Source organism: Neophocaena asiaeorientalis, unplaced genomic scaffold (genome assembly GCF_003031525.2).
Source record: "Neophocaena asiaeorientalis asiaeorientalis breed wild unplaced genomic scaffold, Neophocaena_asiaeorientalis_V1.1 scaffold105, whole genome shotgun sequence".
NCBI classification, from domain to species: Eukaryota; Metazoa; Chordata; class Mammalia; order Artiodactyla; family Phocoenidae; genus Neophocaena; species Neophocaena asiaeorientalis.
In genome coordinates this window covers 684,021-704,800 of record NW_020172162.1, presented here as the reverse complement: position 1 = coordinate 704,800, position 20,780 = coordinate 684,021, and the positions used below count along the sequence as shown (strand labels likewise).

Genomic DNA, 20,780 nt, shown 5'->3' with positions numbered 1-20,780 from the left:
GCATAATGAACATGTTAGAGTGATAGTCAAAGGGAACTGAATATAAGTTGAACACTAGGTTTTCTTAAAGAAGAGTTTACACTCTCTTGGATAACATTCATATCTTTTTATCCAATGGAAGATAGGAGAAAATGTTCCTAATATACTTTTTTGAATGTTCAAGAAATGGTTTTGAGTATGAATTATGAAAAGCATGCTCCCATATACTGCATGAAATACAAAATTTGGTAAGACAATTCAAGAGTTTACAATTTAGTCAGAGATACAAGACAACAAAATGTAACAGAAGACAATCTATGACAAACGGAGTTTTGGAGTTTATAAGAAGCAAGCAATTCTAGCTAGAAGGATCTAAATTTGGGGCTGGATTCTGAAAGATGGCAGTGATTTCCAAAAGTGACTGTAGGAAGGAAATTAAGGGAAAGACAGTATTATCTATGCAAAGGGGAAGAGGCAAAGAAGTGTAGGGTACATTGTGACTTGACAAAGCAAACAAATAAGTATGAGAGGAAAGACAGAAAAGTAGATTCAATCAGGTCATGAAGAGGTAGGATGCTTGGCTAAAACGTCTAAATTCTATTTGAAAACAAATAGCCAATGAAGCTTTGGGGAGAGGGAGTACTTTAAAGAAATTCATAAATAGCAATGTTTAGGGTGAGGACCAAGGATAAACCTGCCTGATCTCAAGCTGGCCCAGCCCTGGCTTGAGTTTCTTCTTCCAGCACTGGTCTACCATGCCCCTTACCCTGCTGCTTCCACCCAGCAAGCACCTGGCACCCTACCTACATACTGGCCTTTAGAGGCTCTTTCACCTCTCCTCATCTCTGCACAAGTATAACATGAAATGCCCTCTCAGGCTGCCAAGTTCCTAGGTATTTCCAAGGCCAATCTCAAATGGTCTCTTCTTTTATAAAGCCTTCCTCACTACTAAAAACATGGGCAATTCCTGCCTTATTGCTCTTATGCTAGCACTTATCACTCTGTGGTAACTGCTGGTCACATACACAACACACGCAACACACACACACACACACACACACACACACACACACACACACACACACACTCTAACTGCAAGCTTCTTAAAGACACGGACTGGACATTACTGATCTTTGTAATCCTAACACATTGTAAAGCTAATGTTCATTTTCCCTCCTGACTCTGTACATTCCCCCTTTCTCTGCTAGAATATTCTTTTCCTTGTTCTTTGCCTACTCATTTTTCAACACCCATCACAAATTTACTGCCCCAAAGAAGTCTTCCTGATCCTGAAACTAGGTCAGAACCCTCACGGTTATATTCTTACAGCACCATGTACCTTTTCTTCATGGCACTCATCATGGTTTTTATTTTACTTTCATTTATGTGATCTGATTGTCTGTCTCCCCTACTGTTCTTTAAACTCTGTGAAGTCAGAATCAGAATCCCTTGTCTGCTTTTGGCTCATAATTGAATCTCAATCACTTAGCATAAGTTACGCATATTAATATAAAATTAAAACAGCTAAAAATGTGGCTGGAACCCAGAGATTCAAGAGCACTGCTCTAGAGTCATACTGCTGGCTCAACTATGTGAAATTAGGCAATTCACCATTCTAAGATCATTTTTTTCATCTTAAAAATGAGACAACAATAGTAACTATCTTTCAGAGCTGTGAAAATTTAATGGATGTAAAATGTTTAGCACAGCACTCGGCACATGCAAACACTCTATAAAACTTACATGATACTATTATCATCATTCTGTTATTGATGTCCTGATCACTATCATTGCTACGGTATTGATTGGCTATGGCTGAAGGGTTCTCTTGTGTTGGCAGAACAGAAGCCTTGTTACAGGGGAGGCATACCAGTGTCTTTGGATGATCCGGAGTTAGGATCAATGACGGCAAACTGGGGTCTATCCCCCGGGAATGGTAGTAGTGGGAATTTAGCATTAGCAAGAGGCTAAAACAAAAGAAATATAAACGTTTGTTGATCTGGAAAGGGGGTAGACTAATAGAAAGGAATATATGATTACATTCTAACTTTCTTTTTCAAGTATTCTATCAAAAGATTGCTTATACTTATCATTTTTATATTACTTTAAATATGTCTGCAATTATGTCATATTTTTGTGCTTGTCCTTTTAATAAATAACATTCAAAAAATTCAAAATATCTGATTTATTCCATAAAACGTAAGTATTACACAATATTCATTTTTATTATCTTTCAGACATATATTATAACTTCTAAAATCCTCTTTAAGCTAATTGTGAGATTCCATGACCATTCTGCTTAAGTTTTTCAAACTAGGGTCAGTAAGTATGAGAAACTTAAACCAACACATGTGGAGCTAAGTAAAGGGATTGCCCTTTAAGATGAAGAAATGCTAGCGCAAATATCTACAGCACAAAGAAACTTGGGCCCTTCAGCAATCTCACACTACAGTTTATAGTGTTTACCACACTGAATCTGCATTTCCTTACTCATCCTGAAACAAACAAAAGAAGGAATTTATGAACAATCTAAGGAAGTAAATAATGAAAACATTTCTAGATCTATCAGTATCAATTTATTTTCATTGTTAGCCAATTTTATGAGTTAGCTTGTGGTTTAAAAAGCCTTCTAGGCAAAAATATGCTAGACACACAAACATTATCTTTAGATGACAAATGATATTGAGTAAAACATTTCATATTAACTTCCTTTGGAAATTTAGGAAAATATTTCAAATAATCAGTAAGTGTTTAGAAATGTTAAAATTACCTAACCATCCATGGCTTTTTTTTTCAGAACTCACACTCCTCTTCAAAGTTAGGAAAATTACTGGCAACAGCCTTTAGAAACAGTATAAAAGATTTAGCCAAAGCTAAGTAAAGAGAGAAAAGTGGTGAAGGACTGAATTTGACTTTGCTAATGCCTAAAACAGACAAAGTAGACTTCTTTTTTCTTAACACCACAATATCCAGCTGTACCAAAAATGAATTCTAAATTAAAGTTTGATAAACTCTGTTATTAACCTCTTCTCAACTACACACTCTTCTCCAAGGGATGATACTTCTGCTAAAGACAGACACTTTCTGCTGAGTGACTGCTTTTTTCTGGTATCTCTAGAGCTAGGGCCCCAGGCTTCCTTCCCGAAGGGGAGTGGGGGAGGGGAAAAGGGGGAGGCGGACACTAAAGAGAGAGACCACGTAAGGCCGTAACAATTCCCGATGGCAGATCAAATGATGTTAGGGCAGGAATCATTTGGGGACAATATAATGCTTTAATAATTGGGGTAATTTATTTTTTCAATTTACAGCTAAAAATGGGAACATATACATATGTATCAAAATAATGAATTCTATTCTATAAAATCGTACTCTGAAAACATTATCCCATGTCTTATGAGATTTTCCAAAAATCATTTGAATTTTGTGAATTCGAATAATTGAATAAATGTTGAACACTGAATCTCATAGGAAATTCTGGATTACCTTTAGGAATATTAATGATTTAACAGTGACCAGATACTTTTAAAAGTAAAGGCAGAGAGTAAGGAAAAGTGGTCAATAACTAACAACTTCCCAAACATTACTTATTAAGATTTTTTATATTAGAATATCATTAAAAAAATACCCAACCCTAAACTAAAGAGCATGTACTGAAACAAATGTCCAGATTTACTTGGTCCTTCAGATATTTCAACAATTTGAAAAATTATTTCCCATTTTTTATAAAGTTTATTTTAGGGGAAAGAAAATTTAGAAATCAAATCATTCACGTATTATTTATTTACAGTAACCCTCATGAAAACAAGTAGCAATATCCCAAGTGGTATTACTCCCCACAAATGAACTTTGTACTTCTGACTAAACATGAAGACACTTAAAGCCATGTAAATTCATTTAACTACTCTTCACACAAGTTAAAGAAAACTTTGCAGGAGAAAAATAGTTATAAAGGGAAAAGCACCCAACTTTTCACTTTCTAAAATCATATTTTGTTAGGAAAAAAAAAAGCAAGAGGTACACAAAAAATCTGGTAGTAATTTTTTAAAATTAGACTTTGTTTCTTAATCTTTTTATTTTAAACTCAGAGTGACACTAAGATACTAAATGGATTATTTCAGCAAAAAATGTTGGTACTAATTCAAATACTTAATAATAGATTGCTGGTGTTTTATGAATACCTTGCTATCCAAATGTTAAATGAAGAAGTATCACATATTTGAAAGATTTAGTATCCTAAACCTTTCCTCAAAGCAAAATTTTAGTGGCAATTTAAACATTAAATAAAATATCAATAAATATTTAAAAGTTAATTAATGAAATATACTGAAGTTCAAATACTCAATTGTAAAGCACATGCAAAATAAATCACTTACTATACACTTTAATGTCAATGAAAACATGAAAACATGACAAGCACACTGCAGACTTCAAACCAGATCCTGGTTGTTGAAAAACTGATAACCCAGTGTTATTAAACTTAAGTAGCTTTTCTGTATATCTCAACAGATTTTTCATATTAAAAAATCTGAACTAACCAAGTTATATTGGATAACAGCAAAATCATTGAATATCACTGACTTTCAAGATGTATAAGACTATTGAAAATGTAAGAAACAATGCTTTTTATGTAAGAATTTATTTTACTGAAACACAACATTTTAAATAAAAATGCATACAGGATTTTAAAACACAGTAGGATTTCTCCTTAGAAGTCTTTTAAAAGTACTGACTTGCAGGGAAATATCATGTGTCAAAGAACATTGTATTTTAAAAATCATTGACAGGATACTTCTTTTAGAAGTACTGTTTTTCAAAATATTTTATTTATTATTTGGGGACAACTCTACTGTTACTAAAACAGAATTTAAAGGTTTGGGAAAACAGCTTAAGAACAAATTTAAATAATTTTAAAGATTAAATATTTAATAGTAAATTATATCATCATGACTAAATCCCCGAATTGGGATTAAGCATCAACGTAAATATTCTAGGAGCTGGATAGCATTTTCTCCTAACAGCTAGCTACACCACTTACTATTATAGAGAGGTGAGAGAGAAGAGGAGCAAAAAGAAATACATCCAGTTAGTTCCTTCTTATATGTACATGCAGTTCTGTAACACATTTTTTTCCTATCAGCAAATTTTCCTGACTAAAATCATCCCAAACATCACTGCTACTTTCTTTACACTGTGAGTTCTGAGAAATAAGCTACAGTTAAAAAACCTCAAATGATACTACAAGATAACTGAGAGAAAAACGTATACACTAAGAAACTACCATGATATAGATAATATCAGTTTTATTTTAAAAATCTATTTGGTAACCTTTTTTTGGCTTCCTAAAAAACTACATGGATGTAATATAAGGTATAGTTGTTCAAAACAAATATTTTAATGCATAAAACACATGAATTAAATAAGAGGCACATTTCAATAAATATTTCATATAAACACAACATTTGCTATGTTATGCATTTTGAGATTCACTTCAACACTATCTGTAACTAACTAAAAAGGAAGTCACATGACTTACACAATGAAAAAGAAAGAACAGTTTTCTTTCCTTTCCTTTCTACAGGAAGAAACAAAAGCTTGGTATTAGCTATCCAAGGCCAACGGGTGGGGCCTGCAAGCCAAAAGGCTGTAATGGATTGAGGTTAATCTTAATGGACGCCCACTTTAACCTTATGGAAGCATCAAAAATGTGAAAACTGCAACCAGCGCTTGCATAAAATAACAAATATTTAATGTAAATTAGGTTTTACAACTAGAAAATTCTACAGGGACATAATTCAGCTTATAAACAACGGTGCTGTTTTTGTTGGGGTAAAATCACCTAACTGTGATTCCCTACACAGATACACACACCATCCCCCCACTGGCACACAGATACTTCACAAGCTTCTTGAATAAATAGGAGTATCCAATGTCCAGGGTGATGGGTGGTCCTGAGGTCCTGAACCAGAGCTGTATACTTTTAAGGGATGCTGAGATAAGAACAAAGTGTTTTGTGTTTGTTTAAACCTGGGTCTATATTTAAAGTCTTTACACGATTATTGATACAGTTCATAAACTTGTGCTATAGTTGATTCAGGAAAATTTTAAGTGTCAGCATAAATGCTAGAAATTAAGCACATCAAAACAAAATACTTTGGGGCTTTTATAGATTGAATTCAAATTAATAAATTCAGTTTACTTAAAAGTAATCACTACATTTCAAAGGTGTTAAGTCTCAACCTGAGACAGAATATCATCTCACCAAACTTTCACTACCAACAGGATGCTTTTCTAATATCTAATGAAATAGCATTATTTAAACAAAATTACATACATCAAATAACCTGCAGTGGCATGAAAAACTTCAAAAATAGTGAAATTAACCCATGTGAAGTCACAATCAAGCATCAACTATTATGCCCATTTTTATTCTCCAGGCTTTATTATAAGTCTAATATAAAGAGATTTTTTGCAGAGCAGAAAGGCAGGATTTACAAGTGGCCCAAGGAAAAGATAAGCAATGAATAGTTCTGACCCCGGCTTCTCTGGCTTGATCAAGTGGGTCTGCAACCTGAGCCAAAGGGCGCAAATTCCTCCCCATTCAAAATTCTTCAATGGCAAGGGGGAGGAAACAGTGAAAGGGGCAAACATGCAAATCCAACTGTCCTTAGATTTAGTATTCAACTAAAAATTTTAATTAGAGAGCTAAAAAAAAAAAAATGAGGTCAAGACTGTGATTAAATTTCTGACTCATAGTTTAACCAATCCTGAAAAGAGAAGTTTTTTGTTTTTTCTTGTTAAAACTGAAAAAAAATCATTCATTTATCCTTTTAAATGTATGGCTTACATTGAACTGTGTTAGGTGCGTGTCTCTCGTATCATTTAATCTATTTAAAGGAGTTGCTGAAAAGTGGAATTAGTTTCCAAGCACCAGTGTTTCCATATTGTAAGCAAAATGATGTATTATTAAAATTCTGGCTGGGAAAAAAGTTGATAGAATTCATTCATTCCAAGCTTTACAACACATCAATGATCTATTAAGTATTTAAAGTGATAGATATAACCTGTGTTGTCAGACTTCTGTTACAAACTGAAGTAAGGATAAAGATAATTCATTTGAACGAAAACACGTTAAGATAAAAGAATTTAGGAACTACTGCATCTAGGAACTTTGTAGCTACTAACTGTAAAGACCTAGGGAATTGCTTACAAAGCTTAACAAATGGTCGTGAACAAATCATGGCCAAATTAAAATTAATTTGAAATTTACATAGAGTATTTATATAACATAGAACAATAAAACTGAAAAGAAAAATTTCGAGTTATTAGTAAATTAAACTTACAAGATTTTGAAATAGAAGCTAACTTTAAGGAACAAAAATAATAAATTTCAGTGAGGTTTGATCTTAAAAAGTGTTTTATAACAAAAAGTTAGAGCAGCTGGTAAAAAATAAGCATACTACTAATAGCACAATAAAATAATATGATTCTCAGCAATGGTAAAGACAGTTTAGTTTCTATGCATGAAATCTGAAAACTATGTAAGACTGATGAGAAATCATTGTATTTAGTTCAAAAGTTTAAAAACTAACATTTATTTTTTCATCATAATTATCCCCAAATTATGGGTAGAGAGAGGAGCATAATTTAACTTTGTAAAAAGAAAGTGAGTAGTACATGGGGAAAATGAGCCTTTGCTTCATACCTTGTATGAAAAGAATGAGAATTGGAAAAATCTTATTAAAAAGTTTGCCAAAAGGAAGTAAACAGGAAGAATATATAGCAATCTGGAGAGCAGAACTCTCAAATCTATCACCAAACAATGCTTTACACTTAGTATGTGATCAATTAAAAAAATAGTTGAATAGATAAATTATTAAACCAGAAGTTTTTCTAGAGTTACCACTTTCTTAAAAGTTAATACTTTTATACAGCAATAAGCCTTCTTGCCGATTTAAACCTCTAAGAATGTTTACACAAAAACTCAGTTGAGACAGAAATTCATTAAATTTCTGACAAGAAATGAGAATATCAATAAGCCTCATTAGGCCCTTTAGGTAAGCAGTGAGTTTATGTTGTATGAAAAAGTACCATAAGGGTAAATGAAATTTAAGTTTGAAGATTAGTGAAATGTATGCTAATTAATCTCACTTTCACAAGCACAGAAACTACTGGTGAAAAGGTCATTGTCGAGCAGAAATAACTAAAGAGAAACAAACAAAAACATGAAAATAAGTGGATTGTATTTCATAAAGGATAATGGGTTGCAGCTTATATCTAAATAGACAAAGTTAAAAGAAACAGGTCAGTTAACCAGTTAATATGACCTATCAATATCATAGGACAACTGTGCCTCTCTTCTTCAAGGGTGACTACAAATGGGCAAAAGGGAACTTTTTTGGGCTGATGAAATGTTCTGTATGATGACTGTGGTGGAAGTTACACAATTTGTGAAAACTCATCTCACTGTATACTTAAATTTGGTGAACTTTATTCTATATAAATTATACCTCAATTAAGTTGACAAGGCAAAAAAGATAAATGACATGAGCTTACTATCTTTTAAAAAATCTGACAAAGGTTTATAATGGTGAAGGTATTAATAAAAATATAGTGCTTGAAATGAAGATTAAAACTAAACCTGGATAATTAGAATTCTTAAATTATTTTCATGTATGATACCTCAGTTGACCCTTACCCCACCCCTCAAAAATAGGGACGGCAAGATATTATTGCCACATTTTACGCATGAGAATACTGAAGCTCCTTGGAAGCAACTAGCCAAAAGTAAGAAACCCACCCAAGTGGCACAGCCAAACCCAAACCTTTATTTCTGATATTTTCTCCCTCACTCTACCACATGATATCTCCTTTGTAATAATAATTATGTACAAACATCGCTGAGTCCTTACTATCTGCCAAGCTCTGCGTTAAATGCTTTACATGTCTAATAACATTTAATTCTCATAATAACCCTATACAAAGTGGGTACTTTTTTGTCCCTTCCCTTGTAAGATGCTGAAACACTGACATGGTAAATTACTTCCCCTACAGACATATAATAAACTGGGATTTGAACACTGATCTATTGGACCAGATTCTATACCACTGTATCATACCTCGCCAAGTATTAAGTAATTATTAATAGAGCAATAGGTATTAAATTATCACAGCAGGTCTATTTAAGACAATATTTCATATTTTTCCCTTCGCCTATACTGAAGAATACAAACTGAATACGTATACCTGAATACATAGGTAAAAATCTCACGATGAAACAAACTATTAAAACATTTGCATCACAAAATTATGTCCAAGTCTCAGTTTATATCCTGATGTGTTAAACAATAGTAAACAATACTCTATACCATAAAATTATAATAAAAAGCCTTATAGTTCACTGTAATTAAAATTAAGCTATTAAGATTGTGCAATACATTTTGCCTAATTTTAAAGAGAGCACATAAAAGATACCAATTTCATTTTCAACCACAAATACATACCACTGATAATAACTTATCCCTGATTTTGTTGTGGCAAAAAGACTAGTTTACATTTTAGTTTATTTATTCAACACATACCTGCTAGGCAGTTTATATAATGGTATCTCTACTCTTCACAACACCTGAAAAGTGAGGTATTATTCCAATTTGCAGCTGATTACAGAAAGAAACGTAAGACTAAAGCTATCAATTATCTATAAATATTATTTGAGACAGCATTTCTAAACTGTCAGATATTTAGATATGGGAAGGGGGGCAATCATCAGATAATCTTCTAATTTGTTGCTAGACAGAAGATAAAATTAATCCTGATGTATCAAAATGCAACATAACAAACATTTTTATTAATTAATAGAGTACTCTTTTAAAAGATCATTTCTCAATGTACCCCACTAACCTACAATGTATTTTTTGATATATTACTGTTATCAATTTTTTTGATATTAGAAAATGTTACCACATTATTTTAGTTAAGAATATAAATCATTTAAGTTCCTTATGGGCTGTATATGTTACAATGCCATAACCTCAGTAACTACATATTGAACAAGCTGAAGTTCCAGTGAGAAATTCAGTGAGAAATATCTCAATATTTAGTTCCAAATCAAGTCTACAAAATATCATACTTAAAGTAATAAATTTCCAGTTGAATCAGAAATATCCTTACTTTACTTGTTTAGGTTATACTTGGTTTAGAAATAAAAATACAGTACACCATATTTTTAACTAGTAACTTTTAATCCCGATACCAATAAAACTTTTCAGTTAAGGTATACAAAACTATCTGCAATAGTTAGGTAATTTCTGAACAGGATGATTAATTCAACCAAACCCTTATTAGGGTTCCTTGCTGTCCAAAAGCAACAAAATTTATCTCGAAGGACTTCCATGTTGAGTCCAGGTAACAAAACAAGTTTTTAACTTCTTATGAAACCCAAGAACTCTGAGATGAGTTAAAGACAGGTTAAAGATGTTATGCTAAATACTCATAAGTGGCTTGTCACATATTTGTTTAAAAAACAGTTCTTGAATTTATCGCCTTCATTTGCTGTGAATGGTCTTTTTAAAAAAGAAGAATCAAAAATAAGAGGAAAATATTTGAGTTACATCAATATACTCTTTAAAATGAGGAGTGAAGACGATGTCTTAATTATGTACCCAATTCACATTTCATGTTTGAACTGAACAAGGATATCTTTTTAGAAGTATACAGAAAAGTTCCTGAAAATGGATCAGTATTTGAAAACCAGAAGGAATGTATCCAATATTTTTTAAGACAATTAAAGTCTCATACAGTTTTTATTTAAATGCCTTTAGATGAGATTTTATGATTAAGTAGCTTCAAAGCATTTCATTTGGGATTCTTCCAAACTGGTCATATGGGCAATTCATCTTGAAAATTTGGTAGCTTTAGGAACCATTTTCAAAATATTAAAATGCAGAACTCACTAACAAATGAAGTATAACTGTTTATTATCACATTTTTAAACTTCCAAGATTTCTCTATCCAAATATTATTATTATTATTTTTTTTTTGATATTGACATTTTCAACAGCCCCAAGAAAAAAAAATAACCATATCTATTCTGAGTGTGAAAAATGTTTTCACTCTAAACTATGACAAAAGTAATAGGGCTAATAAATTGGTAGTTAAATATTATGAAAAGCCCTTAAACATGAGCATATTGGAGTAAATCAGTTTTCATAATTGTGTAGCTAATTAATGTTAAAAACACTGAGACATGAACTCCATGCTACATCAATTGAACGGTGTATAATACTTCAATTTTCATGTATTTAAATACTAGTCATCTCCAAATGTTTTCATATCCTATACTATTAATAAAAATGCTTTAAACTTATCTCTTATTTCTTCTATTTCCATTACTCTTTTGAAATGTTTTCTGAGCAAAGTAATAGGAACATAAAATATATAAAATCTTTGTAATATAGGCATTTGTATTCTCATAAAGATCAAACCATAAATCAGAAATAAAGAGCAAAAGAAGAAAACATCAATACCTGAAAGGTAATTGAAGACTTAAAAACCAAATTAAATATTTAAGCCAACTGAGTAATAATAGCTAAATTGCAATCATTTTGAAATTACTCTTTCTCTTTGAAAAAGAATTCTTACATAAACTGTGAAACAAATGAAACACATTTATGTTAAAAATTCTTTGTGGAACTTCCCTGGTGGTTAAGAATCCGCATGCCAATGCAGAGGACACAGGTTCGAGCCCTGGTCCGGGGAGATCCCACATGCCGCGGAGCAACTAAGCCCGTGAGCCACAACTACTGAGCCCACATGCCACAACTAAGGAAGCCCGCGTGCCTAGAGCCCGTGCTCCGCAACAAGAGAAGCCACCGCGATGAGAAGCTTGTGCACCACAACGAAGAGTAGCCCCCTTTCGTGTCAACTAGATAAAGCCCACGTGCAGCAACGAAGACCCAACGTGGCCAAAAATAAAAATAAAAAAATTTATTTTTAAAAAATTCTTTGTATCCTATTTGATGGCAAACAATCCCAAATATATAACCCAACAAGAAAATATTATTATGCAAATGAGCTGTAGAGAGGGTAATAAGGAGAATGGATTCCAACCCTCCTCTGGACAAAATAAAGTTCAAATGATCATTTTTATCTTATTGGTTGAGATAATGACTTTAAAAATAAATGTCAAAATCTATGTAAAGAAAAACTTACATAACATCAACAGGTAGTTATTGAGTAATAATAAAAGATCTAGTATTTAATTACCATGTGATTCATTTAAAGTATCATCACATATATAAGTACTATTAAAAGATTATATTTCAGAAAGTTGCCAGAGACCTTTCCAGGTAATTTAGACATGTTACCCCACAATCTAACGGTGGAGGCAAATTTTTAAAAACTTAGTAACAATAAACTGATAGGGGTATTAATTATTAGCACTTACAAAATAACTGTATTCTAATTGGTGAAATCAACTGAGTAAGAACCTAGACTTAAAATCTGAATTAATCATCTATACTATTACTACTCAGTGTTTTGCACTGGATGCTTAAGTAAGAAATTCCTACAAATTTATCCTACTTACAAACTAAATCATCACCAAATATTTTAAATACTGAAAATTTTAAGGAACACCTCAAAAACAGTGGACTGTGACAAAATTCACAACTATAATATCTATACATTTTTGTTAAGTTTCTAAAAATACTGAATGCTATCAGGGTTTCAGTATTAACATATCAGAATACATCTATTCATTACAAACCCATAAAAATAGAATCATTTAAATCACCAGTTAACATTAGAAAATCCAATGAAGACAGTCATTTTAAACCAATGGTCACATACCATCCTCAAATGGCAGAGTCTCACTACATTTATCAACAAGTCTGAAGAAAGAGAAAGGACGGCACCTAAGTCTTGGGCATGTTTTTGAGGAGTTGGTGGCATTACAGCAACTAAAAGAAAGTTTGATTGTATTTTTGCCAACAAATTGTAAATAGAATTCGTAACCATAAATGTACAGCTCTATTTTAAGAACACACTCATATATTCTCTTCATTTCATAGCAACTGATTGTTTTTGATGTGCAGTTCTTTGCAATCAATATTTTTAAAGGAGAAAAAATATCTGGGTGCCTTGGCATGAATTTTTAAATATTATTTTAAAGAAATTAAAATCATTTCTTTTTTCACTTCCCCAAACATATACTATTAAAAACATGTTTTAGAATATCTTTTTAAAAATCCAATGACACATGTACTTCTAAACAGTCAAAAAAAACCGCCACTACTTCATATATTTAAAATAATAATTAGATGTCGCTCTAGTTGAACATTTAAAATTCCTAATTATCTATGATGCCTATTCTTTCATAACAAAATAGTATACAGACATAATGGGGAAAAATCTAATTTATGATTATACATAAAATCTAGTATGCTTTCAAAAATGCTCATACGGTAAAAATGGCAGCTAAAAAAATAATTTTTAAAATGTCTTAAAAACTTCTATAAAATGGTCCTGAATTGCAACCTGATTGTGTAAGTGATGCTGCACACATTATTTATGGCCATCAAATTGTTACCTGTAGCTGCTTGGCTAAAATCAGTGGGATCCTGCCTTCTTCAGAACAATGATTTATATGCAATTTATATAAGCTTCAATATAAGACAGAAATCCCTTTACCTAGGCATCAAAGCTAAGAAGCAAAAAAAAAACAAAGAAAAACAAAACAAAAAACCCAGCAACAACAAGAAAGCAACTGATTCTAAATAGTCTTCCCTAGGAAAAAACTGAGATATATTTCAAACAGCAAATACTTTAACCATCAAAAACTGCCCTAAAATGTCACTTTCTAATTTTAAATTTAAAGATTATTACTGCCCTATTTTTTTACATCACAAAAATGCTAATACGTGAGTTTTACTGACTTTTTACATACTTCTTCCTAAGAATGTATCCAGATATATTCTTATGAAAAATACAAATACATATTTTTTGAGAGAATTTTTTATCACATACATCGTTTTAATACTGTTCTATTAGTAAATACATGATGTGTAACAGAAAATTTAAAGTAAGTCTAATATGAATAATCAATGTTTGTACTCTAGAAACTATTCACTATATATATAAAAAAACTTTTGCAGCAATATAGCATTTCTTAATTCAGTGGATATGGGAATGTTTATCAACATACAACCATTAAATAGCTTAAAATTGGATGTCTCATTGTTCTAAACATTAGTATCAGTTAATAAAATGTCTACTATTTGAATACATTAAAAGGTAAACATAGAAAACGAAATTATAACAAGGCGTGATCAGACAAAGAAGAAAAAGGCTATTTTTTTTCATTCATCTATAAAACAAATTTATGAGACTGTAAAGAACAATTTAACAACCTAAAGAAGGTTCAAAGCAGGGAAAGCAGAGGCCTGAGAGAAAATGGATTTGTCAATGATTTCAGTCATTCAGTCTAGGGAGGAGAAAAGCAGAAAATGTGGCTTCATTTTGCCATATAAAGTAGGAGGCATAAAATCCAGTAGCCTGTCTGTGGAGTTCTATTTATGTATTTAAACCCTGTTTCAATTCACAGATTATGCTGATCCTTCCACATGTAAACAGCCAATAATGATAGCCAGGCCTTTAGGAAAGGAAAACACACACCACACAGCAAGGTCAGGAAGCTACCAAGCACACAGGACAACAGATCAAAACAGAATGGTTTCATATGTTTCTATTGTTTATATACTTAATTTGAAGATGATATTCCTTAGGGGGGAAAGGAGGTTGTAAATTATTACTAAGAACATGCAACATACTATCAAAACAGAAAATTTTTATTCAAATATACTAAATATTTATTTCCTGCATGTATCTATGTCAGTCAACCTGTAGGACTGATATGCATTCATTCGATTATTTTTAACTTAGATGTCAAGCTAAAATAAACCTCTTTAGTCCTAAATCCCTTTACTCCTAAGAATTCATTACAGATAATTTGTATTTCTCTAACTTCTTTCGATGAAATAATCAAGTTTGCAAACTGTAAATACCTTTTTTTTTTTCTTACTATTAAGAGATTAAGCACAACAGAGGAGTGAAAGGGGGAGAGGTATTAATTTCCTTGTTTCTGGGTAAAATTTCGAAAATAAGAAGCAATGACATTCTATTTGGTATTGAAGCATCTTAAAAAATTACAACACAATATAAGCAACAGTGGAAATTTACCCCAAGTAGCCCACTAGCACATTTTAAACATACAAACTAGAGCCGCCTCTGGCCACATGTTTTTTTGAGTTCAGTCTCTTAAAGAGACAGTATCCTTGGACCTATGCCCTACACGGAGCACTTTTCTAAAATGTTTGATTACCAACAATCCTCTCTTGCATTTCTTCAAATCCATACTAGGCCAACAATGTTCTACTCTATTTTACTGTGAAATCAAATTATTTTAATTTGAATCTACAAAAGACTACCGGACAGACAGATATAAAATAATTGGGGAAGCTACTGTGATTAGAGGTGTCTAAAATAAGGGGACCTACAGATTTCTTATAACAGCAAACTGGCTTAAAAAAAAACAAAACTTAATATGATCACTGTTTCCTCATTCATTTCCCACTCATTCCCCAGGCACAGGCCACATAATGTATCGTAACCGATAACACCGGAAGCTACACTACGGCAATTTCGCTGTCGAAAGAAGAGGGGAACTTGCTTAATCAAGTCAACCACCACCCAGAAGCGAAATTTCAGAGATTTCATTTTCTGTTTAGGAAAAGACACCCAGGAAGGTGCCATGTACACACCCTAATAACTGTATTCACTCGTGACTGTAAGGAAGATTTTGAAGGGCACATTATTGTAAGCCCACTGACAAAACTACCGGTCAGCTCCTCCACATGAAAAAGGTGAAGACGAGGAGAAAAAAACAAAACCAAAACAAAACACAAAAACAGTTTGGCTTACTTGGTGTACAAATACATCGACTGGAATATCCAAGGGGCTTCCCTCTCGGTTTATCATGGAGATGAATCCAAATCCCATTCGCACGTTGAACCACTTACAGTGGCCAGTTCCGTGCAAAACCTGGGATTCCTCCTCTGCCTGCTCCGGCAGCTTCCCGGGCTCTTCTCCACCACCTTTGCTTGCCCCGCCTGAGTAGAACAGGACAAAAAAGTCAGTTAGTCAGTATTGCCATACAGTTCGGTGAAAGGAAAAAAAAAACTGCTTGGGAGTGGGGGTGGAGGGGAGAGGAAATGAAAGGAAAAAAAAAAGCTATTAAATGGTTGATTCCTTCTTTTATTCGGCAGAAAATATTTTAAGTTAAAGGCTTAAAAGGGAAAGCGGGGGAGGGAGGAAGCCACACTGTTCTATCGATCACAACTTCCACGTTTCTGTACATACGTGTACGTTTTCATTTAACTCTGTTTCTCGGCCACATATTACAGTACAGCATGCGATTATTTTACTTGCATGTTGCTGATTTAACACTGATCCCATTTACAAAGAGAAATTTTCAGCGAAACTAATTCTTTCCGGCGTGCCCGAGGAGGAAAGAGAAATCGTGAAGATGGTTAGAACTAGTTAATGCACATGCGGCAGCAGTGAATCCAGGGTTATTTGCAATGTGCATTCCCCTCCCCCCCAATAACTTTCAATTAAAGTTGGGGTGGAATGGGGGAGGGGGCAGGTGTATAAAAGTTTTCTTGGGCTCACTAACTGAAACTGCGCTTAATCACACTCAAACAATTCAAACAATAGCCCCCTGAAAGCTTTTCAAGTTGTGAATCAGTGTGGGCGGTACAAAACATTTTTGGAGATCTATAACAATAGGTTGCAGAAAGCCCCACTGCGCGATGGGGGGTGAGGGGTACTGCTCAGTATTGGGGTAAAAGGGGAAGGGGGGACGGGCAAAGAAGGGTGGGAGAGGGAGAGGGCGGGAGAAAGGAAGAGAGAAAATCACAGTAAAACAATAGAAAAGAAAATTAACCTTCGGCCATGTTGCCCCACGGGCCCTCTGCTCCAAACTCGTGAGATGAAAACTTTCCCTTTGCAACGGAGTGATCTTCTGCATCAATCTAACATCTTGATTTTGTGCGATCACAAATTTAGCTCGCATGGTCTAATGTGCTTTCCCTCTTTTGATTTTTTTCTCTCCTCTCTCCAGTTTCTGGCCCCCTGAGCACACGTGACTTTGTCAATTACATGCTTTCTTGCTACTAATTTCACCTCGGATCCTTAAGGGGCTGGCAAGAGGAAGAGATAACCAATCGCCATTTCATCTATGCTGACATCAAAATAATTTATGAATGAACACGAAAAACTCAAACATGTTATCTTAAAGACAATTGGGGACGCTTCTTTACGATAAATCAGAATGCCGATTTCGTGCTTTTACTTAAACACAATGGAGGGTCCTTGTGAATCGTCGATTTAGAAAAACGGCACAGTCATATATGTGCACACGCGTGCCTTACACACAAGCCTGTCTAAATAATCTCATTTAAGGGGAAAAAAGCCATTTAAATAAAGCAACCGACGTTACGCTTTTTTCCCCCTAAGAATTCAGATGCTCCGTTAACAGTAAACCTGCTTGGGATGCAAATTTCATATTTAATTCCAATCTTAGAGGAAAATATGTAATTTACAAAAGATCTAATTGAACCTAATTACACACCCATGAAACTTTAGATAATGGTAACCTACACCTACAATAAGAGAACTATACACAATTACCTGACTGTGACCTGAAATTTGTTTCAAATTTAAAATAAAATGCTACCGGAAAAATCGCTATCACCTTCTTGTAGTCAAATTGTGTTTAGGTTTACCATTTCGGAACATTTTGGAGGGGGCTGGTAAGGAATTGTACTTCACAGGTTTCTCCGCCATCTCTTTCCGGGGGAGGAGATGTGATTAATGACTTCCTAAATAACAGCCCAGTTTTCCAGCCTAACATAGAGTGAACCTCAATCAGTGGCGATTGTTCCCCAAGAGCAAGGCGACGTAGGGCAGGGAGGGGGAGGGGAGCGCCAGGCAGGGGAGGTGAAGAGGAGCCGCCAGCACAGGCGGCTGCGGAGCCAGAGAAAGAGGTGGGGGAGAAACAGCGGGCGCGGGCGGGGGGAGGGGGTGAAAAAGAGAGGCAAGTGGGAGAAAAAAAGGTAAATTTATATCTTATTGACCGGACCCTGACATTTTAAAAGTCCACTACCAGGGGACAGAAGAGTTGAATAAACGAAAACTTAATAACGGGTTAGGCTCCTACCGTCCCTTCCCCGGCCAGCCCCCTGTTTCAAACTGCTTACCCTTTACCTTTAAAATTGGTTCAAACGATTGTTGATTACTAGATGCTGACACCAATACTGCCTCCCTTATCGACCACTACAGTAAATGTTATAGATCAACTAGAAATGCTGGATTTCCTTTAGAATATAAAATAAAACCCGTCTTTGAAACATTAAAACGCACCACTACTCTTCCCCCACCCCCCCCCCATTTTCTTAAACAAGCAGTTTACCGAGAAACTGTACAGATACCACTTCCCTTCGGCAAAGCTACGGAGCTTACCCTCCCCCACTATACCCGCAACCCCCCTCCCCGTCTCTCCAAACACACTCCTAACTCTAACACTGTTTCACACAAACTAAAACGTAGGGATTTTGACCGAATCTAAAAGCTTTTGAAAATCCACATAATGCACCTATTTACACCTCCTCCCCATACTAAACAATGAAATATAAATTTATACTAATTAGCTCAGATCTGAAGTAAATTGATGTATATAAATAAATGTTATTTTCAGCTGTTTGTGGTAAAAGGCTTCAATCGAGACTGATTAACTTGAAAAGATTTTTCGTCTGTTTATTTCTTTTGTTGTTTCTCAAGAAAGGAGGCAAAGCTTTCTCATTTTATTTACTTTGTGTGGGGGGGGGGGGATTACCATGTGCCAGCTGGTAGGGAGGAAAGAAAAAGTGTAAAAATGTAAATGATTCTGCAAGAGTCCCAAAAGCTGAAGCTCTCAGAAAAATTATTTACTAACAAAACACTCACTAGGCATTACTTTAATAGTAGAAATCAACTGATTACACTGACCTATAATGAAATAACTTTAACGATGGTATTCCAGGTTAAATATTTTGAATAACAGGAAATAGAGAAACTAATTTGAATAAGTTGTTTTTTTTTAATATTTTAAATGAAAGAACTACTTTTAAAAATCAACATCTGGTAACAGAAATAATGTGAAAAGTACTCATGCAAATTGAGGAAATGCCATTATTTATGTAAAATTATCATAAAATTTAACAGGCAGTATAATTTAGTTTTGTCACTGACACACATTCATGATAAACAATGTTTTATCTGTAAGCTTTTTAATTAAAAAATAGTCTAATCATCATAAAATCAGAAATATGTAGGTGGGTTCTGAATCCTTGTCTGTTAAATTTGATGAAATTCAAACCTATAAATACATAGATGAAAAGTGTGAAATGCCATAAGTGAACCACATTGGATGGTATGGTTATGAGATTCAGTTTTGCCTGATTGGGGGCCTCCAGTATTAGTGGAATTAAGGTAGGGTTCACTGGACTGGTCACTGGTGTCAGAGGTTATCGACTCATTCATTTCCTGAGAGGGACATCGGCCTTTCAAGTCGTGTAGAAAGCTTTTTCCAACTGGGGACTTTGAGAAATCCTCTAACATTCATTCACAAAGAATTTAAGGCAAATGCATTTTACATACCTGGTTGGGGCGGGGGGAATTGGAGTGGGGTCGGTAAAAGAAAGGGGGAGAGAAGGGAAGAGGAAGGGTAGAGGGAGGAGAAGCAGGGAAGGGAACTGGGAGGGAGGGAAGAGAAGGAAGGAGATAGTGACAGAAAATATCAGTCCCCATTTCAGGGATATGGCACTGTCTTTTAAATAGACTCATCTTTTCCTGCTCCCCCCTCAGTCTTTTGAGCCTAAGATCCTTTTATGAAACTAACCATCATCTTTTTAAGCTCATAGAGTTCTTCTTTCACCTAAAATGGTCCCATGAATCTCCTAGAACGCTTTCCAATTTGTCACCTTCCTGAAGTCTTCTGGTTTTAATTTTTTTCTCATTTCCTACTTGTTTTTAGTGCCAGAAAGACCTGTGCTTGACTCAAAACGCATGTTTTATACTTGTGGAAGCCAAATGTTTCAGTGGCTTGATTTATCATACTTCTTGCAAAATGTCTTTAAAATGAGTTCAAGTAGCTACAAAGAATCCTCAATGCACTGGAGGTAAAAAAAAAAAAAAAAATCAAGGAAATAACCTATCATACGCCCGTTGGTTATCACAATCTAAGATTTCTACATTTAAAAAACGTACATATTTTCTTTTTCTTTCTTTCTTTTTTTTTCTTTTTTTAAAGAATTCCGACAGTGCAATGCAAGGAGCCGAAAGAGGTGCCAGAGCCCACCGTCGTTGTTTTCAACTATATGCAATGAGTGACTTCTATTACAGCTGAAACAATGCTTCGGTTCTTCTTAAAACTAGGAGGAGGGGCTGCGGCACTGCGACGAGCGGCTCCACCCGTGCTCTGCGTCCCGGCCGACAAGGCCGGGGTCTGCAGCCCCGCGCTGCCCTCGCAGCCGCGGATCTTCACGCGCAGCTCGCGCCCCCAGGGTCGCCGAGACCCCCAGGTCAGCGGATCTGCCCCTTCCCTCCACCGCCCGCCCCTGCCACTTCCTCTCCCCGTTCTCTCTCCAGTCACCTTTCCCTTTAGTTACCACATCACCACCTCCTCTCGAGAAGTCAAGCCGTTCCAA

At 34.5% G+C, this 20,780-nt stretch overlaps 1 protein-coding gene across 3 annotated transcripts in view; it reads right to left on the bottom strand.

Moving 5' to 3' along the window:
- Positions 1-17,111, bottom strand: part of LIN28B (lin-28 RNA binding posttranscriptional regulator B) — a 116,154-nt gene extending 99,043 nt beyond the window's left edge. For 2 of the 3 annotated variants that reach the window (XM_024755705.1, XM_024755713.1), the window contains exons 1-2: positions 16,458-16,507; positions 15,955-16,142 (exon numbers count right to left, since the gene is read on the bottom strand). In XM_024755705.1, the coding sequence (XP_024611473.1) occupies positions 15,955-16,142; positions 16,458-16,488 (219 nt within the window). In that variant the 5' untranslated portion in view covers positions 16,489-16,507. Of the gene's footprint in view, positions 1-15,954; positions 16,143-16,457; positions 16,508-16,978 lie in introns of those variants that run through there. The other variant, XM_024755722.1, reaches the window with a different exon arrangement.
- Between the last annotated feature and the right edge of the window lie 3,669 nt (positions 17,112-20,780).